This window comes from Garra rufa, chromosome 11 (assembly GCF_049309525.1).
Source record: "Garra rufa chromosome 11, GarRuf1.0, whole genome shotgun sequence".
Classification (NCBI taxonomy): domain Eukaryota; kingdom Metazoa; phylum Chordata; class Actinopteri; order Cypriniformes; family Cyprinidae; genus Garra; species Garra rufa.
The window spans coordinates 48,596,960-48,622,630 of record NC_133371.1 but is presented as its reverse complement, the minus strand read 5'-3'; the positions used below and the strand labels follow the sequence as shown (position 1 = coordinate 48,622,630).

Here is a 25,671-nt window from a genome sequence, read left to right as displayed (position 1 = left end):
CAGAGTTTAATCCGTGTCTGATTCTCAAACACTTGTTGAATGAATGAAATCTCTCTTACCCAGATCCCGCCGGACTCTCGCAGCAGCCGAACCCTGAAAACTCTTCCCAGCGTAGAAGATGAGATGAACCACCGCGAATATCAGCAAAACTACAGCGATGATGTACAGCAGAACGTCTCTGCGCTTCTTCCTGTGAAGAAGCACGTCTGTCCTCATCATTCCCACCTAAAGACTAAAGACACGGCAGGAGGAGACGCATGGAGCCTCTGACGTTCAGAGAGTGTGTGAGTCAGGGTTAGAAGAGTGTGTGAGTGTCACGGGACTCATTTTTCTGCATGAATGAGTCTTAAGCCTTCAGGCCTGAAGTGGTTTGACAAATACAAATGTTATCCTGCACAATGATGTGCCTCTTAAAGAGATCATTTGATTCTCTGCGCATGTTGAGTCTGTGATCACTCTGATATATACTTCCGCTTAAAAGTTTGGGATCAGTAAGATTTTTTTTTTTTTATGATTCATACTTTTTATTTTCTTCAATGGACAAACAATATATTCAATTTACAGATAATTAAATGTTTTATAAACCCCTCCCCCTAGCCCATCCAAACAACGTGTCAGGTACAATTATTTGTAAATTGCTATCATATATCTACTAAACACAAAAAATAATACAATCATCTTAAAATGGAAAAAAAGGAAAAGAAAACAAAAAATATAACAAGTTAAATAATTTACATTCTTTCAATGTGTCTCACCACAAGGACTTTAGAGTTCCTCAAGAAATGCCAAATATCTACCCCACCTTCTCTCGTAAACTTCTATTTTTTCAAGTAATCTATATGACATTTTTTCATATGCTGCCACCTTACCCAATTCTGCAACCCATTCTTGAAAAGATGGTGAACCTGCTGACCGCCAACCCCTCATAATAATTTGTCTCCCTATCATAATACTTATTTGAATCCACTCTATCATCTCAACATCAGCACTTAATAAAAGTGGGTCTCCTAAAATGTAAATACTTGGACAAAATGAAAAGCAGCATCCTGATACCTCTTGAATATAATTATGAACCTTAATCCAAAATTCCTGTATTTTAACACAGGACCACAGAGCATGCACCAGGTCTCCCTCTTCACTCTCACATCTCCAGCATTCAGCAGAGTCCTTTAAACCAAGTCTGAAAAGCCTGCTCGGGGTCCAATAAAAACGATTTAATATTTTGAACTGTATAAGTCGTACTCCAAGATTTCTTGACATTACTTTACAATTTTGACAGATTTTAATCCAATGTTCATCACTAAATGTACAATTTAAGTCCTTACTCCAGACCACTTTAAGCGCAGAATGGAAATTACAATCTGCCTTGTCCATTAACCATCTGTAATATATTGAAACCTCATGTCCTCTACCATATGCTGTTAGAATTATAGACAAGATATTATCTTTTTCTGGAGCTTGACTACCAGTCCTAAAAGTCCCACATAATAGATGTCTAAACTGTAAATATCTCCAAAATTGTCTTTTATTAAGGCCAAAAGTTTGAATTAATTGGCTAAATGATTTTAAAATGTCATTCTCATAAACATCCCCTAACTTCAAAATACCCTTCTCTATCCATTCTTTCCAAAAAAAAGTTGACTTTCCGATACACAATTTGGGATTCAACCAAATACTTGAAGCTGTGTTCAAGAAGGGGTTAAACTTAAATATTTTTGCTATTCTTTTCCAAATTGATTGGAGATGTGATATTATTGGGTGAGATTGCACTTTTTTGGGTAGCTTGACGGACAAGCATTGTAGTGGTGGAAGGGGAGGTAGGATAGCTTGTTCAACATTAAACCAAGGTGGGGCCCTCTCTGGAGGGAGGGACCAATGAGCTAAATGTCTCAGGCTGAAGGCGTAATAATAAAATAAAAGTTTAGGAAGTCCCAGTCCTCCTTTGTCAACCGGCTGTTGCAACTTACTCATATGCAACCGTGGACGCTTATTATTCCAAAGAAATGACTTAGTTAACTTTTCAAACTGTTTAAAATATTGCATAGGAATCTCTACTGGGATTGACTGAAGTAAATAATTAATTCTCGGAAGGCAGTTCATTTTAAGAACATTCACCTTACCCCAAAGAGACAAATTTAGTGATGACCACCTCCCTACATCATTTGAAATTTTTTGTAGTAATGGTTCTAAATTCACTCTTACTAAATCTTTAAGTTTATGAGGGAAGAGAATACCAAGGTATCTCATACCTTGTTTGGGCCACTGAAAGGGAGCGGGCTGGAAAAATGACACAGGGCAATAAGCTGTCAAAGGAAGAGCTTCAGACTTTGACCAGTTAACTTTGTAACCAGAAAGCTTAGAAAATGAATTAATAATCTCCAACAAACATGGCACTGAATTTTGAGGCTCTGAGACAAACAATAATATGTCATCTGCATACAACATCAATTTGTGAACTGTTCCCTCCACAGAAACCCCAGGAAAGCTTGTACTTGCTCTTATAGCTGCTGCCAGAGGTTCTAAAGCCAAGCAAAACAGCAACGGAGATAATGGAGATCCTTGACGGGTCCCTCTTGCTAGCGTAAAATAAGAAGAAATTTGTCCATTAGTCTGTACTGCAGCTTGGGGTCGCGTATACAGTAATCGTATCCATTTTAGAAAAACATTCCCAAACCCAAAAACTTTTAATGTCTCAAACAAATACTCCCATTCAACACAGTCAAAAGCTTTTTCCGCATCCAGTGAGATTGCTGCCACTGGACCATCGGAATCAGCCATTGACCACATAATATTAATAAGTCTCCGGATATTATCTGCCCCATTTCTACCATGTATAAAGCCCACCTGATCCCCGTGCACTAAACTAGTAACAACCTTGACCAGCCTGTTTGCCAAAATTTTAGAAAGTATTTTAACATCTACCGGCATTAAAGAGATTGGGCGATAACTCTTACAATCAGCTGGGTCCTTGTCTTTTTTAAGTATAAGAGTAATTAATGCCTGCGTCAATGTAGATGGTAGTTCTTCTTTCTCCATTGCCTCATTATATAAATTTAGCAGCAGTGGAGATACCTCAACTGCATAGCATTTAAAAAACTCTGCAGTAAATCCATCTGGCCCCGGAGACTTAGAAGAGGGTAAGGACCTGATTACTTCTAAAATTTCTTCAATTGTAATGGGGGAGTCAAGTCCACTTTTCTGTTCTTCTGTCAGCTTGGGTAAATTTAATGAGTCCAAAAAATCCCTTATATCATTATCCCCTGCATCACAAGTAGATGTGTATAAATCTATATAAAATTTCCTAAAAACTTCATTTATGTCCTCTAACTTGGTTACAATTATTCCTTCAGCTGACTTAATAGAGGGAATTAGAGACGACATTTCTCTTTGTTTAATATAATTTGCAAGAAACTTGCCTGCTTTGTCACCAGATTCAAAATATTTCTGTCTTGCCCTAAATAACCCAAACTCCACCTTCTTTGATAATATATCATTGTACTTATATTTTAACTGAGTTAAATATCTCAGGCCTTCAGGTGTGGTCTTTTTCATCATCTCCAATTCACTCTCTTTAATTTTCCTTTCCAAATTAGCCAGGTCTCTATTATTACATTTTTTAGAGTAAGAAGCATACTGAATAATAAATCCCCTTAACACTGCCTTCAAAGCTTCCCAAGCAATTCCTGCAGAGGGCGCAGTTGCCAAATTTGTCTCTTCGTAAATTTTGATTTGAGTTTTTAATGCCTCCTTAAACTCTGGTTTTTGCAAAAGCGAAGAATTAAATCTCCATCTGTAACAGCGTTGACTAACCTGACGTGGGCTAATTTCCATACTAACCCAAGCATGATCTGATATTATAATGGTGCCAATAGAACAAGTAGAACAAGAAACGAGAGACTTTGTTACCAAAAAATAATAAATTCTAGAATATAGCTTATGTGGAGCAGAATAGAATGTATACTCTCTTCCATCTGGATTCAGAATCCTCCAAATATCTACTAACCCAAAGGTTTTACAGATATTTTGTAATTTCACATAAGCCTTGGGCATTTTACTCTTTGATAAATGGCTCCGATCAAGCACTGGATCAAGCACCAGATTCAAATCCCCACCTAAAATAATGTCACACTGCCCATTTGCAAGTAACATGCCCTCTAAATTAACGAAAAAAGTATAATCATCGATATTTGGTGCATAAACATTGGCAAATAATATGTTCTGCCCATGCACCTCTGCCAGTATAATAAGAATTCTCCCTTCTTTGTCTTTAATTTGCTTTATACATTTAAATTGTAACTGCTTATTAACCAATGTAATCACCCCCCTACTATTACTTGTACCCTCATTATAAAATACCTTCCCGACCCAACCCCCCAGTAACTTCTCTGCTTCCTTCTGTAAAAGATGAGTTTCTTGAAGAAACACTACGTCATATTTCTCCACCCTTAGTTTTGACATAACCTTCTTTCTTTTAATTGGATGTCCTAACCCCTTTACATTCCATGTGGTGAGACGCAGTACTCTAGATAGATGCACTACTAGCTTTCAAATAATATATATAAAAAGTAGCAATTATAATCGTACATGCACAAACTTGCGACTGACATCCCAACCCCAATTTTAACGAAATGAACTGCGCTTGAACAAGAACAGAGCGCAAAATTGTCAAGTCATTATAAAGAAATGTCCTTTCAACAACAAAAACTTGACGGTCCATGACTCGCGTGCAGGTGAAAGGCCCACCAGTTTCCCACCATCGCCGCAAAATGATCAATCTCCGGTCCAAATGTATGACCTCAGAACAAAATACCCTTTATAAAGGTTCAAAACATATTAATGAAATCAAGACTACTATATAACATCAGATATCACATTAAGGATCAGTCCCGTTACTGTCCCATTTCAGTGATATACTTCAAGGCTTCTTTTGGGCAAACGAAGCGTTTATATCCCTCGCTAGTCTCGATCCTTAGGGTCGCTGGATACATCATCGCAAATTTCACCCCTCGAGCATGAAGGGCTCTTCGGCATTCTCTGAACTTCTCTCGCTTAAGTTGTGTCGGGATCAGTAAGATTTTTAATGCTTTTTAAAAGAGACCTTTCTGCTGATCAAGGCTGCGTTTCCTTGATTAAAAATACAGAAAAAAAAAATTTAATATTGTGAAATATTTTTGCAATTTAAAATAGTGCATTTCTATTGTAATATACTTTAAAATATAATTTATTCCTGTGATGTAAAGCTGAATTTTCAGCATCATTACTGCAGTCTTCAGTGTCACATGATCCTTCAGAAATCATTCTAATATGTTTAATGTTTAATATAATTTTTGGAACCTGTGATATTTTTTAAATAAAACGTTAAAAAGAACAGCATTTATTTAAAATTGAAAACTTCTGTAACAATAAACACCTTGTTCAAAGTTTAGGGTCAAACTATGAAAGAAATTAATACTTTTATTCAGCAAGGATGTGTTTAAAATGATCATATTTATATATTTGAATAAAAAATGTTCTTTTAAACTTTTTATTCATTAAAATATCCTGAAAAAAGCATCACGGGACCAAAAAAATAAGTATATTCAAATGAAAAAACTGTTATTTTAAATTGCTATAATATTATTTTTTTCTGTATTTTTAATCAAATAAATGGAACTTTGAAAAGCATAAGAGACTTTCGTAAAAGAAAAAACCCCATTACAAATCTTATTTTTAATCTTATCTTAAATGTTTATTTGATTAAAAATACAGAAAAAAATGAAATATTTTTGCAATTTAAAATAGTGCATTTCTATTTTAATATACTTTAAAATCAAATGTATTCCTGTGATGTAAAGCTGAATTTTCAGCATCATTACTGCAGTCTTCAGTGTCACATGATCCTTCAGAAATCATTCTAATATTCTGATTTATTACTTTTATTATCAATGTTGAAAACAGTTGTGCTGCTTAATACTTTTGGAACCTGTGATACTTTATAAATAAAATTTTAAAAAGAACAGCATTTATTTAAATTTCAAAAGTTTCAATTTTAATTTCAATTTATTTAAAGTTCAAAGTTTAGGGTCAAACTATGGAAGAAATTAATACTTTTATTCAGCAAGGATGTGTTAAAATGATCATATTTATATTTTGAATAAATGCTGTTCTTTTAAACTTTTTATTCATCAAAGAATCCTGACAAAAGCACCATAGGTTCCAAAAAATATAAAGCAGTACAACTGTTCCCAACATTGTTAATAAAAGTAATAAATCAGTAAATTAGAATGATTTCTGAAGAATCATGAGACACTGAAGACTGGAGTAACAGCTGATGAAAATCACAGAAATAAATTATCTTTTAAAGTATATTCAAATAAAAAAACTCTCATTTTTAATTGCAATAATATTTCATAATATTACTTTTTTTTAAGAGACTTAAAAAATAAACATTACACTTTTTTTTCCCTTACTTATTTTTAAATTATATTGAAATATTTTAATATAAATATTTTGTTTAATATTTTAATTTAGTAGTAGTAATAATAGAAATTTATAATTTATTTTTAAAAATCACTGTGATTATTATTATTATATATTATTTACAATAAAATTAATATGTAATCTTAAAATTGTCAGCCAAATTGTGCAAACAAGCAGCAAATCTGAAACATAAAACATCACATATTAAATAATAATAGCATTTTTATCCATTTTTTAACCCTAAATTGTACAGTGTTACCTTTTTCCTATTATGAGCTGTTATTATTTTATTATTTGATGCTGCAAAGATAAATGTTTTGATTCATCTCAAGATTCAGTCAGATCAGGAGGAATAGAGTTCAACATTAGACTTTAATCAGCTTTACAAAGATAAAAAGATAAAGCAAAACGGTTCTTAATGAGTATGAAAATGTTAAGGAATCTGTTTCAAAATGACAGAACTGAATGTGTTTGAAATATAAATACATGTGAGTACAGTAAAAATAGAGGATTTACATGTTAATGTACAGACGGCGGTGATCACGTCAGTTCAAACACACTTCATTGCTGTTATTATTATGGAGCTAAAATAGTCTCAAAATAAATCAAGCAACATTTTGCTAATTGAAAGCATCAAGCAAAGCACTTTATTATTGGCTAGACATAAAACTCACATCTGATTGGCCAGAGCAATTGAAATATACAGTATATACAATATGGAAATGTTCAGAGATGTGCTAAAATATTTATTTAATAATAGCATTTTAAGCAACGTTTAACATTTAACTGAAACCACAGTTATAATGCATGAAAATACTCATTGTTACACCTTCAGAAAATCTAATGCATTAAAACATGACAAATAAACTTTCAAATAAACTAAAGCCCGTAGGTATTTCCGACTTTTTATCTTGCAATTCTAATTTTTTATCTTTACATTTTTGTCTTTTTCTTGCAATTGCAACTTTGTTTCTCACAATTCTGACTTTTTACTTGCAATTGCGACTTTGTATCTTTCAATTCTGATTTTTTTTCTTGCAATTGCGAGTTATAAAGTCCAGTTCTGATGAGAAAATGACTAATGTTTACAGAATTGAAAGTTTATATCTCACAATTCTGACTTCACTTCTCAGAATTGTTTATATCTTGCAATTCTGACTTTATGACTCGCAATTGCGAGTTTGCATCATGCAATTGTGAGAAAAAGCCAGAATTGCGAGTTTGCATCATGCAATTGTGAGAAAAAGCCAGAATTGCGAGTTTGCATCATGCAATTGTGAGAAAAAGCCAGAATTGCGAGTTTGCATCATGCAATTGTGAGAAAAAGCCAGAATTGCGAGTTTGCATCATGTAATTGTGAGAAAAAGCCAGAATTGCGAGTTTGCATCATGTAATTGTGAGAAAAAAAGTCAGAATTTGCAAGTTCCTTTGCAAGAATTTGCAAAGTTGCAATAACCTTTAAAAAAAAAAAAATTCAGTGTCAGAAACAGGCTTCCATACGAATATTATAATGCATTTTAACTTTATAATTATTTATAAAAATATATAATGCATTTTAACATACAGTATTGCATTACACATAAAGGCTTTGTTTAATGAATGTGAACCAGCTACTGCACTTGTGGCATTAATTTCGAGACTATTTTAGCTCCATATGTTAATTCTGACAACATGAATCATTGTCCATCTTTGTGTTTTTGTTCTTGAAGCTCAGTGATGAGAGTTTATTCATCAATAACAGATGAAAGAAAGCATATCTGAGGACTGCGTGAGAAAGCGGTTCCAGTTTTACAGTGAGCTGAACATGTTGCATCTTGCAATTTTCTCAGAACAGTGAGATATAAACTCACAATTGCGAGAAATAAAGTCAGAATTATGAGATATAAACTTTTTTTTTGCAATTGCAATTTTCTTGCAGTTGAAACATTGTATCTTTTAATTAAAAAAAAATCTCACAATTTCAACTTTGTATCTTTTAATTGTGACTTTTTTCTTGCAATTTCAACTTTGTATCTTTCAATTCTGACTTTTTCTCGCAATTGAGAGTTTGTATCTAGCAATACTGACTTTTTTCTCAAAATTGTGGGATATAAACTCACTATTGCGAGTTACAAAGTCCAGTTCTAAGGGGAAAAAAAGACAAATATGTTCACAGAATTTCAGTGTATATCTCACAATTCTGACTTAACTTGCAATTGCAATTTATATCATGCAACTCTGACTTTATTTGCTTTTTAACAGTACATAATGCATTACACATAAAGTCTTTGTTTAATGAATGTGAACTAGCTTCTGCATTTGTGGCACTAATTTTGAGACTATTTTAGCTCCATATGTTAATTCTGACAATATGAATCATTGTCCATCTTTGTGTTTTTGTTCTTGAAGCTCAGTGATGAGAGTTTATTCATCAATAACAGATGAAAGAAAGCATATCTGAGGACTGCGTAAGAAAGCGGTTCCAGTTTTACAGTGAGCTCAACATGTTTCATCTTGCAATTTTCTCAGAACAGTGAGATATAAACTCACAATTGCGAGAAATAAAGTCAGAATTGTGAGATATAAACTTTTTTTTTGCAATTGCAATTTTCTTGCAGTTGAAACATTGTATCTTTTAATTTAAAAAAAATTCTCACAATTGCAACTTTGTATCTTTTAATTCTGACTTTTTTCTTGCAATTTCAACTTTGTATCTAGCAATACTGACTTTTTTCTAAAAATTGTGGGATATAAACTCACTATTGCGAGTTACAAAGTCCAGTTCTAAGGAAAAAAAAGACAAATATGTTCACAGAATTTCAGTGTATATCTCACAATTCTGACTTAACTTGCAATTGCAATTTATATCATGCAACTCTGACTTTATTTGCTTTTTAACAGTACATAATGCATTACACATAAAGGCTTTGTTTAATGAATGTGAACCAGCTTCTGCATTTGTGGCACTAATTTTGAGACTATTTTAGCTCCATATGTTAATTCTGACAATATGAATCATTGTCCATCTTTGTGTTTTTGCTCTTGAAGCTCAGTGATGAGAGTTTATTCATCAATAACAGATGAAAGAAAGCATATCTGAGGACTGCGTGAGAAAGCGGTTCCAGTTTTACAGTGAGCTGAACATGTTCACACTCCTTTGAGAGATCGATTCTGTTCTGTTCACACACTCGATTCACTCTGAAGAACACTGAATTCACATTAAACCCGTGCAGCGTGAACAGAAGTGGTTTTTAAGGCAGTGATGTACAGAGAATCCCATTCTGATTCTCTCCTCATCCTCACACAGAGTTCATACTGATCTCACGATCACACGATCGACACGCTGCACCTGATCTGATGGAAACGTCCTCCGCTGCCGTTCTGTCTGGATGAGCTGCAGTTCCAGGTCATCTCCCGTCCAAAGACAACTAGTGAGGTCTGTGTTTGGGTCAGAGAAGGGCTGGTCATGAGCGCTGTCTCCAGTGTCCGGAGCTCCTCTGAGCCACACGCGTGCAGGACGCGCAACACGCTTTCTGATAGTAGTCGTACACGCAGAGACGCGCCTGCACCACCACGTTACAGTTGAAGTATTTATCACGACACTTCTCATCTGAAACACACAAATTCAACAGGTGCAACGGTGAAGCTCATGAAAACATGCACACGTCATCCTAAAATCAGAAGAAAAGAAACACATTTTTGCACAAGGATGAATGATAATCTTTTGCAGAAATAAATACTTTGCATAAGAAATGAAGCCTATTTTTGAATTCTGACATTATGTTCATGATAACTAAGCAGATTTTCATGCAAATGCTCACTGCTATCTGTTTTTTGTTTTGTTTATTTGAATTTAGCACTTTTTATGATTTTATTAATTTGTATTATTTTCATCTCACCCTACCCTAAAATCATAAGAAAAAATTTATTTTTTCATTTTCATATATTTTTTCTGTTTGCATTTTGACATTATATTTATGATAATTAAGCACATTTTCCTACAAATGTCTCATTACTGCAATGAGTTTTATTTTGTTTATATTTAGCAATTTTATGATTTTATTAATTTGTAGTATTTTCATCTTACCCTACCCTAAAACCGTAAGAAAAACAAACAAATATATATATATATATATATATATATATATATATATATATATATATATATATAAATCATAAATATATAAATCTTGTTTTCGTATTTTGACATTATATTCGTGATTATTAAGCATATCATTACAATGATTTTATTCATTTTTAGTATGTGTTTATTTTGATTGTGTTTAATTTACAGGTTAAATATTTATCGTAAAGATTTTCATCTGAAAAACACCAAAGTTATTAAATTAAATTATTATTATCTGTTATTAGTTAATATTATCTGTTTGATTTTGATTGTTTTTATTTTTAAATAATTTGTAATTAATTAATTAATTAAATTTATTACTATAATAGTATTTTAGTTTTTTTTGCTTTGTTTTTTAATGAAAGCAAACTTACTCTAATATATAGAAGCTACGGAACAAAAATGAGATAAAAACTGAAAAAAAAAAAAAACAAGTCAAAATTAAGTGCGTTTTTGCCAGGGGGGTAACTAAAATAATCTTGTTTTCTTTTTGAAATAAGATTTTTTTTTGCGTATCTCATTGGCAGATTATTTAGCTTGTTCTAAGCAAAAACTCACAAGAAAACAAGAAAATAATTTTTACTCGTCTAGAAAATCCTTCTTGATTTAAGAACTTTTAGATATTTTGGCTGGAAACAAGATAAAAAAATCGAAAAAAGAAAAGCACTTTTTGCAGTGTAAGTTTTTTTTTTTTATCTCAGCAGAAATAAACTTTTATAGTAATATAATGTTTGCTGCTTATATAAATACCAGCATGATTCAAATAACTTCAATAACTTCAAATAACAAGTCATTATTATTCATATTTAATATTTAATATTCATTTTCTTCATGCAAAACACAATTTCTTTCATTTGATTTTGAGCAAATGTGTCAAGATTTCCAGAGGTGCTTTTATGAAATGAGCACAGCTGAATATGCAGTGGCATGTTTACATATTAATGAGGCGACTGACCAATCAGAGGCAGGCAGGGCTCAGGGTGACACTCCTCCTTGTCGTGTGGCTTCAGTGTTTCCTGGCAGCGGTCGCTAGTCGTCATTTCATCAGACAGACAGCGCACCTCTCTCACGCGGTAGCCCGTCTCACACGTCTTTGAGCACTGCACACAAACATCACAGAAGAGCCACATGCGGTTATGCACTTCTTAGGGCAGTTTTAAGTGTGTTTGGATGGTGTGATGGTCTCACCGTGCTCCAGTCGGTGTGGTACCACTTGGCTCCACAGGTTTTGATGAAGCAGCTCTGTTGGCTGAGGGGTTTGTCCAGAGATGAGCACTCGAACGCCGGCATTACGGCCAAACCCTCGTCAGACCGCATCAGACACACCACCGCCCTCTGCTGACTGCCGGAGCCACACTCCGCCGAACACTGACGCACACACAAACACATCAATATTGACATAACCACTAACACTTTCATCACAGAAACCCTGCTCAAGTCAAATACTTTCATTAAGTTAATATGTGACTCTGGTTATATTTGTAGCAATAGCCAAAAATACATTGTATGGGTCAGAATGATCAATTTTATGCCAAAAATTATTAGGATATTAAGTGAAGATCATGTTCCATGAAGATATTTAGTAAATTTCCTACCGTGAAAATATATCAAAACTTAATTCTTGATTAGTAATACTGTATGAATTGTTTGGACAGCTTTAAAGGTGATTTTCTCAATATTTAGATTTTTTGCACCCTCAGATTCCAGATTTTCAAATAATTTTAAATCATTTAAATTTTAAATCATGAAAATGCTAAATTTGGAGCACAGGTATTATTGTAGCATAAGCCAAAAATACATTATATGAGTTAAAATTATGCATTGCTCAGAACTTCATTTGGACAGCTTTAAAGGTGATTTTTTCAATGTTTTGATTTTTTTGCACCCTCAGATCCTAGATTATCAAATAGTAGCCAAATATTGTCCTATCCTAACAAACCATACATCGATGGAACCTTGTTTATTTAGCTTTTTAGATGATGTACAAATCTCAATTTTAACAAATTGACCCTTATGACTGGTTTTGCGGTTCAGGGTCACATTTGTCAGTAATTTATCAACACATACTATATTGCATCTTCTTCAGTGTTTATTTTGATAATTTATTTTAATTTTGCATTTTGATTACATAGTACTTATTTAGTTTTTTAATTAAACATTTAGCAAGTGTTATATTTTGATTGCTTTTTTAAATAATTTATATCAATTTTGCATTCTGACTTGATTTTTTTGTGTTTTATTTTGTCTTTATTTAAAAAATGACTCAATTTTAATTTATCATTTTATGATCTAATAATTTTGAGTTTTTTTATTTCGAACGTTTTGTATTTTAAAATCATCAAGTGTTTTTTATTTGTTATAATTTTTACTCGTCTAGAAAATCCTTGATTTAAGCATTTTTAGATATTTTGGCTGGAAACAAGACTCTTAAAAAAAAAAAAAGAGTATTTTACTTACCGTACTGGCAGATAATTTTACTTATTTTAAGCAAACTGCACTTAATTTAGGTTTTTACCCTGGAAACAAGACTAAATATCTTACGTCATTTTGCTTATTTAGTAAATGCATCTTGATTTAAGAATTTTAAGATATTTTGACCAGAAACAAGACAAAAATACTGAACATCCACTCTGCAAAAGATGCTTTTCTTACTTAGATTTTTTGTCTTGTTTCCAGCCAAAATATCTAAAAATTCTTAAATCAAGAAAGATTTTCTAGACGAGTACAAATTATTGTCTTGTTTACAGAAAAAACAAGTATAAATTAAATGCCTTTTTGCTTGAAACAAGCATAATAATCTGCCAATGGGGTAAGAAAAATAATCTTGTTTTCTGTTTATAATAAGATTTTGTTTCTTACCCCATTCGCAGATTATTTGCTTGTTCTAAGCAAAAACTCACTTCATTTTGACTTTTTTCTGAAAACAAGATCATTTTTACTTGTATCGAAAATCCTTCTTTGATTTAAGAATTTTTAGATATTTTAACTAGAAACAAGACAAAAACAGTAAGATAAGACTTTTCTTGTAGTCATACCTGACTCCAGGGCCCGGTGAACCACTCTGTGCGGCTCTCACAGGGGCCGTTGTTGCAGGGCTGCACTTCAGTGGGTCGTTGAGAGCCGCAGCCCTCCAGAGGCAGACTGCTGACCTGATTGGTCAGACACTGAACGCTGCGAGTCCGCATACCCGCGCCGCAGTCCGCCGAACACTGCAAACCCAGCAAACATGTTCATCACATTTAGTGGAGCCAGCGAGAAACGCCTGATCAGACACTAGCGGGACTCACCTGAGCGCTCCAGTCGCTGAAGAACCAGCTCTTGGTACACGCACCCGCATCGCAGTTCTCCACATCGCTGGGACGCAGCTTCATGTTGCACTCGTCATCAGCCACAATATCACCCACATTACTCACACAGTGCACCTCACGTGACCTTTGACCCACACCGCAGGGCACCGAACACTGACAACACACACAGGGCGTAATGTTAACCAAGCCAAGCATAAATGAATGAAAGCATATGGGTAGCAAAATTCAATTTGAAATGTGATATGCAAAATGGCAATGTATTTCTGCATTTAAATGTATCTTTTCCCATACATACATATGTGCAACATTACAAAATAGCTGTAAACACTGAGAGATGTTGTGGCAGCAGGGTTGCCAGGTCCCAGAAAAATTTCCAGCCCAATGTTTACTCAAAACCCACCCAAAAGGAATGAAAACTAGCCCATTTTTTTTCAAACACAGCTGACAGCAACTTTATTTTATTAACCCTTTAAAATATATTTTAAAGTTTTATATTTTATTTTATATTTTATTAGCCCTTTAAAATAAGCATTTTGATTTTATTTATTCTATGTTTTGAATATAGCAAGACTTGTTTATATGTAGTTTATAGTTTCCTTTTTTAATTTTACCCTTTGTTTCATTTTAATTTAAAGCACTTTTCATAATGATTTTTTTCAGCACTTTTTCATAATCACACATATATGTAAAAAAAAATTCATAGATGTCTGGAATCTGAGGGTGAAAATAATCTAAATATTGAGAAAATCGTCTTTACAGTTGTCCAAATGAAGTTCTAAGCAATGCATAATACTAATCAAAAATAAGTTTTGATATATTCATGGTAGGAAATTTACAAAATATCTTTATGGAACATGATCTGTACTTAATCTTCCAATGATTTTTGGCATAAAAGAAAAATCGATCATTTTGATCCATACAGTGTATTTTTGGCTATTGCTACAAATATATCTGTGATACTTACTTTTGACTGGTTTTGTGATCCAGGGTCACATATGTATGGGGAAAAATGTCAATTTAAATACAGAAATACATTGCCATTTTACATATTGCATTTCAGATTGAATTTTGCTAACCATATGCTTCCATACTAATGTGTTACACACAATTAAAACTATGTTAAAATGTAAAAAAGTCATAAGGGTCAATTTTCTGAAATTAAGCTTTAGACATCATTTAAAAGCTGAATAAAAAAGCTTTCCACTGATGTACGGTTTGTTAGGATACAACAATGTCTGAAAATCAGGAATCTGAGGGTGCAAAAAAATCTAAATACTGAGAAAATCACCTTTAATGTTCTTAGCAATGCATATTAGTAATTAGTAGTTTTTACAGTAGAAATTCACAAAATATCTTTATGGAACATGATCTTTACTTAATATCCTAATGATTTTTGGCATAAAATCGATAATTCTGACTCGATGTATTTTTGGCTATTTTTACAATTATACCCCTGCTATTTACGACTGGTTTTGTAATCCAGGGTCACAAATTAGTATTATAAATGCAATGTTCTTTTATAAAATAATAATACTAATAATTGCAATTAGATGTGTTTTTCTAATTTGCAATTCTCAACCCCAAGCTCCGCCCACTGCCCCCGCTCACGTGTGTGGCCAATCAGCGGGGAGGAGGGGCAGTGACTGACAGCTGTCACTCACGGGGCTCCAGTCCGAGCGGATCTGCCACTCGCTGCAGATCTTCAGCTGGCAGGAGCTGCTGGTCTCGGGTCGCTCCAAGTGTCGGCAGCGGCTGCTGTGAACGTTCAGCGTACGGTTGGCGTACGCCTGGCGACACAGGACCTGACGATGCTGCATGCCCAAACCGCACGTCTTACTGCACTCGGACCACTCGCCGATGTCCCAGCTGAATACACATTGAAAATCAGCAGTGAGAGATGAGAAACCGGTCAGAATGTGAATTCTTATAGAGCAAACCAATCAATATTTAAATACAACAAAACCTACGAAAGCATAAACATCATTATATGTGACCCCAAATCACAAAACCAGTCTTAAAGGAGTAGTACATTTCAGGATTTCTCTCCATATAGTGGACTTCTATGGTGCCCCCGAGTTTGAACTTCCAAAATGCAGTTTAAATGCAGCTTCAAAGGGCTCTAAATGATCCCAACTGAGGAAGGAGAGTCTTATCTAGCAAAATAATCGGAGAAACAATGTTTCTAAAAACAATTACACTTTATATACTTTTTAATCTCTACACAGAGTACACACAAGAGCTAGACAAGACAAGCATTTGAAGTTAAAAAGTATATAAATTTGACTTTTTTTTTTTTTTTAGAAAATAACTGATCGTTTTGCTAGATAAGACCCTTCTTTCCTTGGCTGGGATGGTTTAGAGTCCTTTGAAGCTGCATTTTAGAAGTTCAAACTCGGGGCACCATAGAAGTCCATTATATGGAGAGAAATCCTGAAATGTTTTCCTCAAAAAACACCATTTCTTTACAACTGAAGAAAGAAAGACATGAACATCTTGGATGACAAGGGGCTGAGTACAATATCTGTCAATTTTTGTTCTGAAAGCGAACTACTCCTTTAAGTAGGTTTACTTAAGGTATATTTGTAGCAATAGCCAAAAATACATTGTATGTGTCAAAATTATAGATTTTTCTTTTATGCCAAAAATCATTAGGCTATTAAAGATCTTGCTCCATGAAGATATTTTGTACATTTCTTAGCATAAATATATCAAAACTTAATTTTTGATTAGTAATATGCATTGCTAAAAACTTCATTTGAACAACTTTAAAGGCGATTTTCTCAATATTTACATTTTTTGCACCCTCAGATTCTAGATTTTCAAATATTGTTCTACCCTGTCAAACCATACATCAATGAAAAAAACTTATTTATTTAAAAAAACAGACCCTTTTGACTAGTTCTGTGGTCCAGGGTCACATTTGACTTACACCACAAGATGTCAGTATAAGCTCAAGCTGACTGTTATTGAATCATTTACTGCAGTGTTCTTCAAATCTGGTCCTGCTGAGTTTACTTCAAACCTGATCAAACTCACTTGAAGCAGATCATCAAGCATTCAGGATCATTAGAAATACCAGGCAGTTTGATTAGGATTGGAGCTGAATGTTTCAAGAGCCCCGATTCACTGTGAACAGCTTAATCGACACACATGAAGAAGAAGAAGAAAAGACTCACAATGCAGGGCAGGGCTGGACGTTACAGGGTTCCTCCTGTGGGCTGGGTTTGGTGCTGCTGTCGCACAGAACGATCGGCACTTGAGCGTGAGTTACTCGATGAACACAGACGAACACAGTGAACCTGCTACCTGAACATCACATACAGTCAACAAATCAGCAACCAGCAAACCCTCAGGAATGTGTCTTTCTATCACTGTCTCACCAATGGATCCTCTGGAGTGAATGGGTGCCGTCAGAATGAGAGTCCAAACAGCTGATAAAAAACATCACAATAATCCACAAGTAATCCACACCACTCCAGTCCATCAGTTAACATTTTGACAAGACAAAAGCTGAAACAAATCCATCAAGACGTTTTTAACTAAAATATGAGTCCATAATCCATAATAACGCTTCCTCCAGTGAAAAAGTCCATCTCCTCCAGCCTCATGTTTATTTAGAGCTGTTTTGGCTTGTAAATGTCTGTGCAGATTTCTCTCCTGATTCAGACCAGACTACTTTCTCACTGGAGGAAGCGTTATTATGGATTATGGACTCGTATTTTAGTTAAAAAACATCTTAATGATGGATTTGTTTCAGCTTTTGTCTTTGTCTGGAGTGGTGTGGATTATTGTGATGTTTTTATCAGATGTTTGGACTCTCATTCTGACGGCACCCATTCACTGCAGAGGATCCATTGGTGAGCAAGTGATGGAATGACACATTTCTACAAATCTGATGAAGAAACAAACTCATCCTAATCTTGGATGGCCTAAGGGTGAGAACATTTTCATTTTTGGGTGAACTATTAGTGTTTCTGTAAATGAACACCTTGTCCGCAGGAGGCGCTGCAGTCTGTGGTGCCGCTGAGTTTCCAGTTATATTCTCTGACTCTGGTTGAAGGCGGAGCAGCAGGAAGCTGATTATCCGGGACTGGAGAAGGATATCTGACCCCTGGCCTCTCACGATCATCTGGGGTCGACCGGCCGTTTGCATCAGAACCAGCCTGACCGTTCACAGCATTCACTGTGGAGCAACGCAAGATTCATTGTAAAGATTGCAATATGATTTCACAAGACAGATCTCTAATATTCTAAAACAAACATTTCACAAGTGTGTTGGATTGCATGACCATGACATAAATCACATCTCTTCCCACATCCCTTTTCAAAAAATGAGCTTAATATATATTGACTAACCATCCAGCTGGTTCTCTTTAGGACGTGGGGCGTCTACGGCATTCTCTGACGGCATGATGAACTCATAATGAACGCCTGGATTGGGCTGCTGGTAGATCATCTGAGGACACACAAACACAGATGATCAGTGATGATTAGATGAGCGCATTACAAACTACTGTCAGCTACAGACTTTTAAAAATATTAGTAGTTCAAATATTAAAATTTCAAATATTAATTAGCAATTACAGGGCCAAGCACTAGGCAAGCAAGGCAGCAAGCAACTGAAGCAATAAGTAATTGAAGCCATTTAAAGATCAAAACTGGTAAAAAGTAATTAAAACAACCACTAGTAATATGATTTAATGTGTTATCACTTTTGACCAATAGGTGTGTTTAGTCTGAGGTGACAATGGCGCATAAAAAGTTTGGTGTCAATATGTCAAAGCTTTGCAGAGATACAGCCTGAGAGTCATTTTGGCATCATATTTCACATTTATTGCGGCACTGTACAAATATGTCTATCGACATGAAATCCCTAACTTTTTGTCAGCAGAGTCTAAAAATGATCTGACTTGATTTTGATGAAAATCAGAAGAACATTAACCAATAACAATAACTACTGTATTTCATATATTTAGATGAAATCCGTAACTTCTTGCCAGCATGGTCTGAAGATGATCTGAGCCAAACTTGGTGAAAATCAGACCAACAGTCTAGGAGGAGTTCGAATAAGTAGGTTTTTAACATAAATCAAAATGGCGGACAGGAAGTTTGGTATCTATGTTCTCTGCATGACCCAAAGAAAAGACTGAGACCAGTTTCAAAAGGCTAATACATTCAAAAGTTATTCGCATTTTTGCAAATTTCTATATAACTCTGCTGCCACAAAACCATCAGGGCAAGACGCCAAAGATACTTACTGAGTTTTGTAATGATACAGTAATGCGTTGTGTAAAAAAGTAGCGTTTTCGAAAACTAAACCTTACAGTTTTTGAATGTGTTAAACGATAACCATTTTATATATCGACATGAAATCCATAACTTTTTGCCAGCATGGTCTGAAGATGATCTGAGCCAAATTTGCTGAAAAAAGGGCCAACAGTTTAGGAGGAGTTCGAAAAAGTAGGTTTTTTAACATATCTATGTTCTTGGCATGATTATATTGAGACCAGTTTAATTACAATAGGCTAATATATTCAAAAGTTATTAGCATTTCTTTACTTTTTAAACTTTTGAGGTGGTGTTGCCACATAACTTTTTGAGTACCATCAGGGCCGACAATACATACTGAGTTTCGTAACAATACGGCAATGTGTTTGTAATTATAGCATTTTATGACAAAATTCAAAATGGCTGACATGGGAAAACTGGCATGCTTCACCGAATCTAAAGAGACCAGTTTTGTGACTTTTGGCCAAAACATTCAGACGTTATTAGCAAAAATAGCAATTTTTCATATCTCCTGACCACTAGGTGGCGTTTCTCTGAAACTGTGCAGGTAGCCTCAGGTCATGCTCGTTATAACACACACCAAGTTTGGTCTCAAAATGCCAAACCACTGCGGAAATACAGCCTTACATCCATTTTTGTGTGCTTTTCGTCAAATTCGTTTGTGCGTTATTTGAGAACAGTTTGACTAATGAACTTGAATTCCGTAACTTTGTGCCAGCATGGTCTGAAGATGATCTGAGCCAATTTTGATGAAAATCAGACAAACTGTCTAGGACGAGTTCGAAAAAGTAGGGTTTTTGAATTATTAAAAATAACAAAAAAACTAAACCTTACGACTTTTTAAGTCCGAGAATTTCTTATGCATTTTGACAGGTTTTTTCCTATTTGTAATCCTTTTCTATCAAAATGCTTGCTATGGATGCGAAAATGCAGAAAATCAAACTTGATCTGAATTTTATGACAGACGAAAGTTTTGGAGGCATTGTGTAAACGTTTATTTTTTAACAAGCGAAAATTTCAGACGAGAAAACATGCACAGACCTTAAGTGTTCATTTGACTCGGCATGAGCCAAGAATTGAGAGGAAAAATTTTCCTTCTAGACCTTACGGTTCAAAAGCTATTAGTATAAACATGAGTGAAATTTTGGACAAGTGGTGACGCTAGAGAGTTTAAGTTAGAGACTCCAAACTTGCTATGGTTAATGTTGAGACTGTCCTCTATCAGTGTGCCAAATTTCAGAACTTTCCAGCAAGCGGTTCAATGGGCTTCCATAGATTCAATAGAGGAAGAAACGGAAGAAGAATCAGATATCTTAACAGATAGAAAAGGTGCCTTCGAACCTTCGGTGCTTGGCTCCTAATAATAACAATACTTAACTCTACATTCTATTAGAGTTAAAAGAATAAAATAAAACATTATATTAATATAATATTACTTAAAAATGTGTTACAATGAAAGTGCCAACAATAGATATTCATTCACTCACAAACACATCCAGGATTTCATTGGTCGGCCCCTCAGCCAGGAAGGACTCTCCCGCAGTGCTGCTGATCTCATTGGGCCGTCGGTACGTGAACATCGTTCCCACTCCCTCATACATTCCTGGACGGTCAATGGCCCAGTTTCCATTAATAATGGATCGTCCAGACCGGCTGAGCAGGGCTGCACACACACACACACACACACACACACACACACACACACACACACACACACACACACACACACACACACACACACACACACACACACACACACACACACACACACACACACACACACACACACACACACACACACACACACACACACACACACACACACACACACACACACACACACACACACACAGTAGCTGCTCAGAGTTATGGCCAGATTGTTGCTGACAGGGAAGTTCAGCAGTTAACGGTGCTTCTGACACACGCTGACACGCACATAAAACTCAAAGCGCTCGCTGAATAACACACACAGCTCGGGCTCAGTGACCTCAGGCCAGCACACGGCTCATCTTTGCTCTCTGAGTGTTTACGTGGGATGTTTATTGAATCCCGTGGCTCATAAATCAGCAGAAGGAAAATCCGGACACTGTGAGAAAAGAATTTTCCATCCTCCGCTGAGTTTGTCATTGAATAAGCCGCGGTTAGTCCTGCAGCACTGACATCTGATCCTCCGCAACACAAACCATGTTCAGCTACTGGAAACAAGCAGCAAAAGCCTCACACTGTTGAATTAGAAACGCTGAGCTGGAGGCTGAATGATGGGGAATGCGTTTATCTGCGCAGCCGTGAAACCGCTGAGCAGCAGCGTGACATTCATTACAGCAGTGACTATAAAAACTCATTCAGTCTGGGTCTTTAACTAACAAACCGGCACTTACAGAGACTGAAATATACGTTAGGATGTTTTGCATTGTAATTGCACAGATCTGATGTGTTTTACAAGCGTATGTTGGTTAGGAGCTGGTTTAAAGTGAGGGGTTCTGAAATAGTTGGAGAAAACAGATCCTGATTTGACTTTTTAAGACACTTTTTAAGCCACGTAATTATAGCCAATCAGAACTCTAGTTCAATCTGTGTGATGTGACAGAAACTGTAAACATGTGATGGTGTGATGAAGGCTGGTTATAAGGAGCTAGAAAATAAGAGCCTTTCATTCCAGTAATTAAAACTGTAACAATAATGTTTTCAGAATTACACATTCCAACTATAAAAAATAATGACAGAAGAATGGTATAATTGGAATCACTGTTAAAATGTTTCTTTTTTAGCTGATGAATGAAAAAACCATTGACAGATCAGATCAGATTTGTATAAATGTGTCATTCCATTACTTGCTCACCAATGGATCCTCTGGAGTGAATGGGTGCCGTCAGAATGAGAGTCCAAACAGCTGATAAAAACATCACAATAATCCACAAGTAATCCACACCACTCCAGTCCATCAGTTAACATCTTGACAAGACAAAAGCTGAAACAAATCCATCATTAATATTTTTAACTAAAATATGAGTCCATAATCCATAATAACGCTTCCTCATGTGAAAAAGTGGTCTGGTCTGAATCAAGAAAGAAATCTGCACAGATCAAGCACAGTTTACAAGCCAAAACAGCTCTAAACAAATATGTGGCTGGATCTTGATGTGAGCGACAACAGGAGATGGACTTTTTCACTGGAGGAAGCGTTATTATGGATTATGGACGCGTATTTAACGCCTTAATGAAGGTAAGTTTTAGCTTTTGTCTTCTCAAGACGTTAACTGATGGACTGGAGTGGGTTATTGTGGATTATTGTGATGTTTTTATCAGCTGTTTGGACTCCCATTCTGACTGCACCCATTTACTGCAGAGGAGTTTTCAGTAATTACAGTAATTGTCATAATGTTATAGTTATCATAATAGTCATTGGTTATGGTTATAGTTACTCTCACATTATTAAGGAAAGGCCATTTGCAAAGATGCATAAAAACCCTTATACTCTCTTCTGCTGTGGGTGAAGCTGCATCACGAAATATTTGCACGAACATAGACGCATATGTAGATCGGGATCGGAGCTTTTCTTTCAAAAACGAAAGTAACATTAATCTTCTGTGTCTTCAGCGGCTCAGATGTCGGGAGTAAATGACTACTGCTGTGTTCATTATTACATCAGTCGCTCAATTAGAGTCTTCCTCTGCACCTGAGTCACACAATGGCGATCAGAGTCGGACTGTTTCAGCTCGGTGAGGGCGGGGCTAAGGTAAAGCGCTCATGTCAATCAACTATCATGGGAGGGGCCTCTGTCTGTCGTCACACCCACAAGAAGCTGAGAATGACCTGATTTTAAAAAGGGGATATTACGTTTAAAGATTAAGAAAATACCACTGGGTGGATTTTTATCATTGTAGGGTGGTTGTGTTCACAAACTGCCAACACACAATAATGTTCAAACAACATGGAAAAGTGAGTTTTGCATCCAAAGACCTCTTTAAGACTGGTTTTGTGGTCCAGGGACACAAATTTATCATTGTAATTGTTATAGTTATCATTATAGCAATTGCTATAGTTATGGTTCCTGAAGCGAATCTCTATTTTCTTACCCAGGTAGTTCCTGCTCTTCACCATCTCGGTGACGTTGATCTTGGTGGCTCCTGGCGGGATCTCCACGATCTTGTGATAGCCCACTTTAGACAGACTGTGCTCAAACAAGCCGGAGATGAGCTTACACGCACTGTTGTCCCCTCCGCACACGCCACACTTATCCGGAATCTTCCCAGAACCCAGGAAATCGTCGCAGCCAGCACTCTGACACACAAAAACAGACAGAAACACAATCAGTGACCTCTAATGAACACAGACACACTTTGACCTCTGCCACACTGTCATGTGATCACTTTATCTGGCTAATGGTTTGGACAGCTTGATCTCTTCCGAACACTGTACGTCTGTTTTCATGATGTGACGTTGACATGGCCGGAAACGACTATTAATCAGATGTCAGCGCTGGACACGGGGAATATATTTCTCTTTTCATCGCTTCATAAATCCAGCCCAGACTGTAAAACCGCAGGTTTAGCAAGCAGGTGCGGAAAGACAGGAGTGAAAAAGGACAGAAAGACAGAGAAAAACTCAAAATGAGAAAATGATGGAGAAAAACAGTCTGGAGCCAGTGAGCCTGTTGGAGGCACAGACACAAACACCCATAATCCCTTACTGAAGTCAGAGCCAGCGGTCACTCAGCATCTGACCTTCTGTCAAACCCTGTCCAGATCACCAGAAAAACGTCTGGAGTGCAGCAGTACTGATTCATAATCTGTGAACTCAAACACAAACACACAGCGCTCGCTGGAGACGAAGGAACGTTTGCCAGCAGGGTTGCCAGGTCTGTGAAACAAAACCAACCCAATCTTGTATTTTTCTGCTGTTATCCTCTCAATCGAAATAGTGTTACGGGAAGATCGCTCTAAACCGCAGACTTCAAAAACTTTAAATCTGTGGACTTGGCAACCCTGTTTGTCAATAATTAAAAACAGATCAAAATCAGACAAACTTTTGACTAAATAAGTTATTATGAAACTCTCCAACAAGTCGGACCAAAATACAAATCTTGATAATGACTTTCAAACTATGCACAATACAAAGAATCAAACAATTTTCCCCCAGCTGATAAACAATTAAAACATTGACAGTCAATCAGAATCCCTCTAAACAACTTCAGCATTTACAGTGGCAGATGACAAAATCAATGGAACATACTTGCCATTAAGGTTATAGAATATAAGGTTATGAGGTTAAATTTCGTAAAATGCATTGTCTTTATCATTAATATAGTTATCATTCAAATTATTGATCTATAGTTGTTATTCCAGTTACTGTTAAAGTAAACCAATTTTGGTCTGGATGAAAATGTAGATATCATTATTTTTTATTGGTTTAGTTATTGTTATTGCAACAGTTATAAACATAACATGTTTTTCTTGTTTGACCAAAATCCTTTCAGACACAAAATACAAATGATGGACGTTACTTTCAATCTATAACATATTAAAAAGTTAATCAAGACAAACATTAGGTTGGTTAGATAGCCTAGCCTGAAAGTTTAAAGGAGTTATAAAAGCTTGAAGTTTAAAAATTTAGGTAGATAGATTATATGATTCACATGTTGCAAGCATGATTAACATGTAGTTAGCATGTTGCTAATTATGTTTCTAATATAATTAGCATTAAATTAGCCTGTTGCTTACCTGTTGCTTATCAATATTGTAACGCATTACTTATCATAAAAAGTTACTAAGTAATGTAATTAGTTACTTTTTAGGGAGTATTTCAATATTGTAACGCATTACTTTTCATAAAAAGTAACTAAATATTGTAAGGCATTACTTTCCATAAAAAGTAACTAAGTAACGTAATTAGTTACTTTTTTAGAGAGTAACTCAATACTGTAATGCATTACTTTCCATAAAAATAACTAAGTAACATAATTAGTTTCTTTTTAGGGAGTAACTCAGTATCGAAACGCATTACTTTCCATAAAAAGTAACTTTATTAGGGAGTAACTCAATATTGTAAGGCATTACTTTTCATAAAAAGTAACTAAGTAACGTAATTAGTTACTTTTTTAGAGAGTAACTCAATATCGTAATGCATTACTTTTCATAAAAAGTAACTAAGTAACGTAATTAGTTACTTTTTTAGGGAGTAACTAAATACTGTAACGCATTACTTTCCATAAAAAGTAACTAAGTAACGTAATTAGTTACTTTTTAGGGAGTATCTCAATATTGTAAAACACAACCCTTTCCATAAAAAGTAACTAAGTAACGTAATTAGTTACTTTATTAGGGAGTAACTCAATACTGTAATGCATTACTTTCCATAAAAATAACTAAGTAACATAATTAGTTTCTTTTTAGGGAGTAACTCAGTATCGAAACGCATTACTTTCCATAAAAAGTAACTTTATTAGGGAGTAACTCAATATTGTAAGGCATTACTTTCCATAAAAAGTAACTAAGTAACGTAATTAGTTAC

General features: G+C 35.2%; 2 protein-coding genes across 2 annotated transcripts in view; both read right to left on the bottom strand.

The window, feature by feature from the left end:
- Positions 1–216, bottom strand: part of LOC141345962 (sodium/potassium/calcium exchanger 5) — a 15,970-nt gene extending 15,754 nt beyond the window's left edge. Inside the window, exon 1 of the mRNA XM_073850879.1 lies at positions 60–216. Coding sequence (XP_073706980.1) covers positions 60–216 — 157 coding nt within the window. The remainder of the gene's footprint in view (positions 1–59) is intronic.
- An 8,262-nt stretch (positions 217–8,478) lies between these two features.
- Positions 8,479–24,908, bottom strand: LOC141345408 (thrombospondin type-1 domain-containing protein 4-like). The gene is made up of 13 exons (XM_073850259.1): positions 24,882–24,908; positions 23,898–24,146; positions 23,238–23,442; positions 20,649–20,824; positions 18,229–18,328; positions 17,861–18,055; positions 17,049–17,178; positions 15,534–15,738; positions 13,852–14,025; positions 13,600–13,773; positions 11,753–11,932; positions 11,520–11,664; positions 8,479–10,048 (listed from the first exon to the last, which is right to left on the bottom strand). The coding sequence occupies exons 1-13, from the start codon at positions 24,906–24,908 to the stop codon at positions 9,903–9,905; spliced, it is 2,106 nt and encodes a 701-aa protein (XP_073706360.1). The 3' UTR covers positions 8,479–9,902.
- Positions 24,909–25,671: the final 763 nt, after the last annotated feature.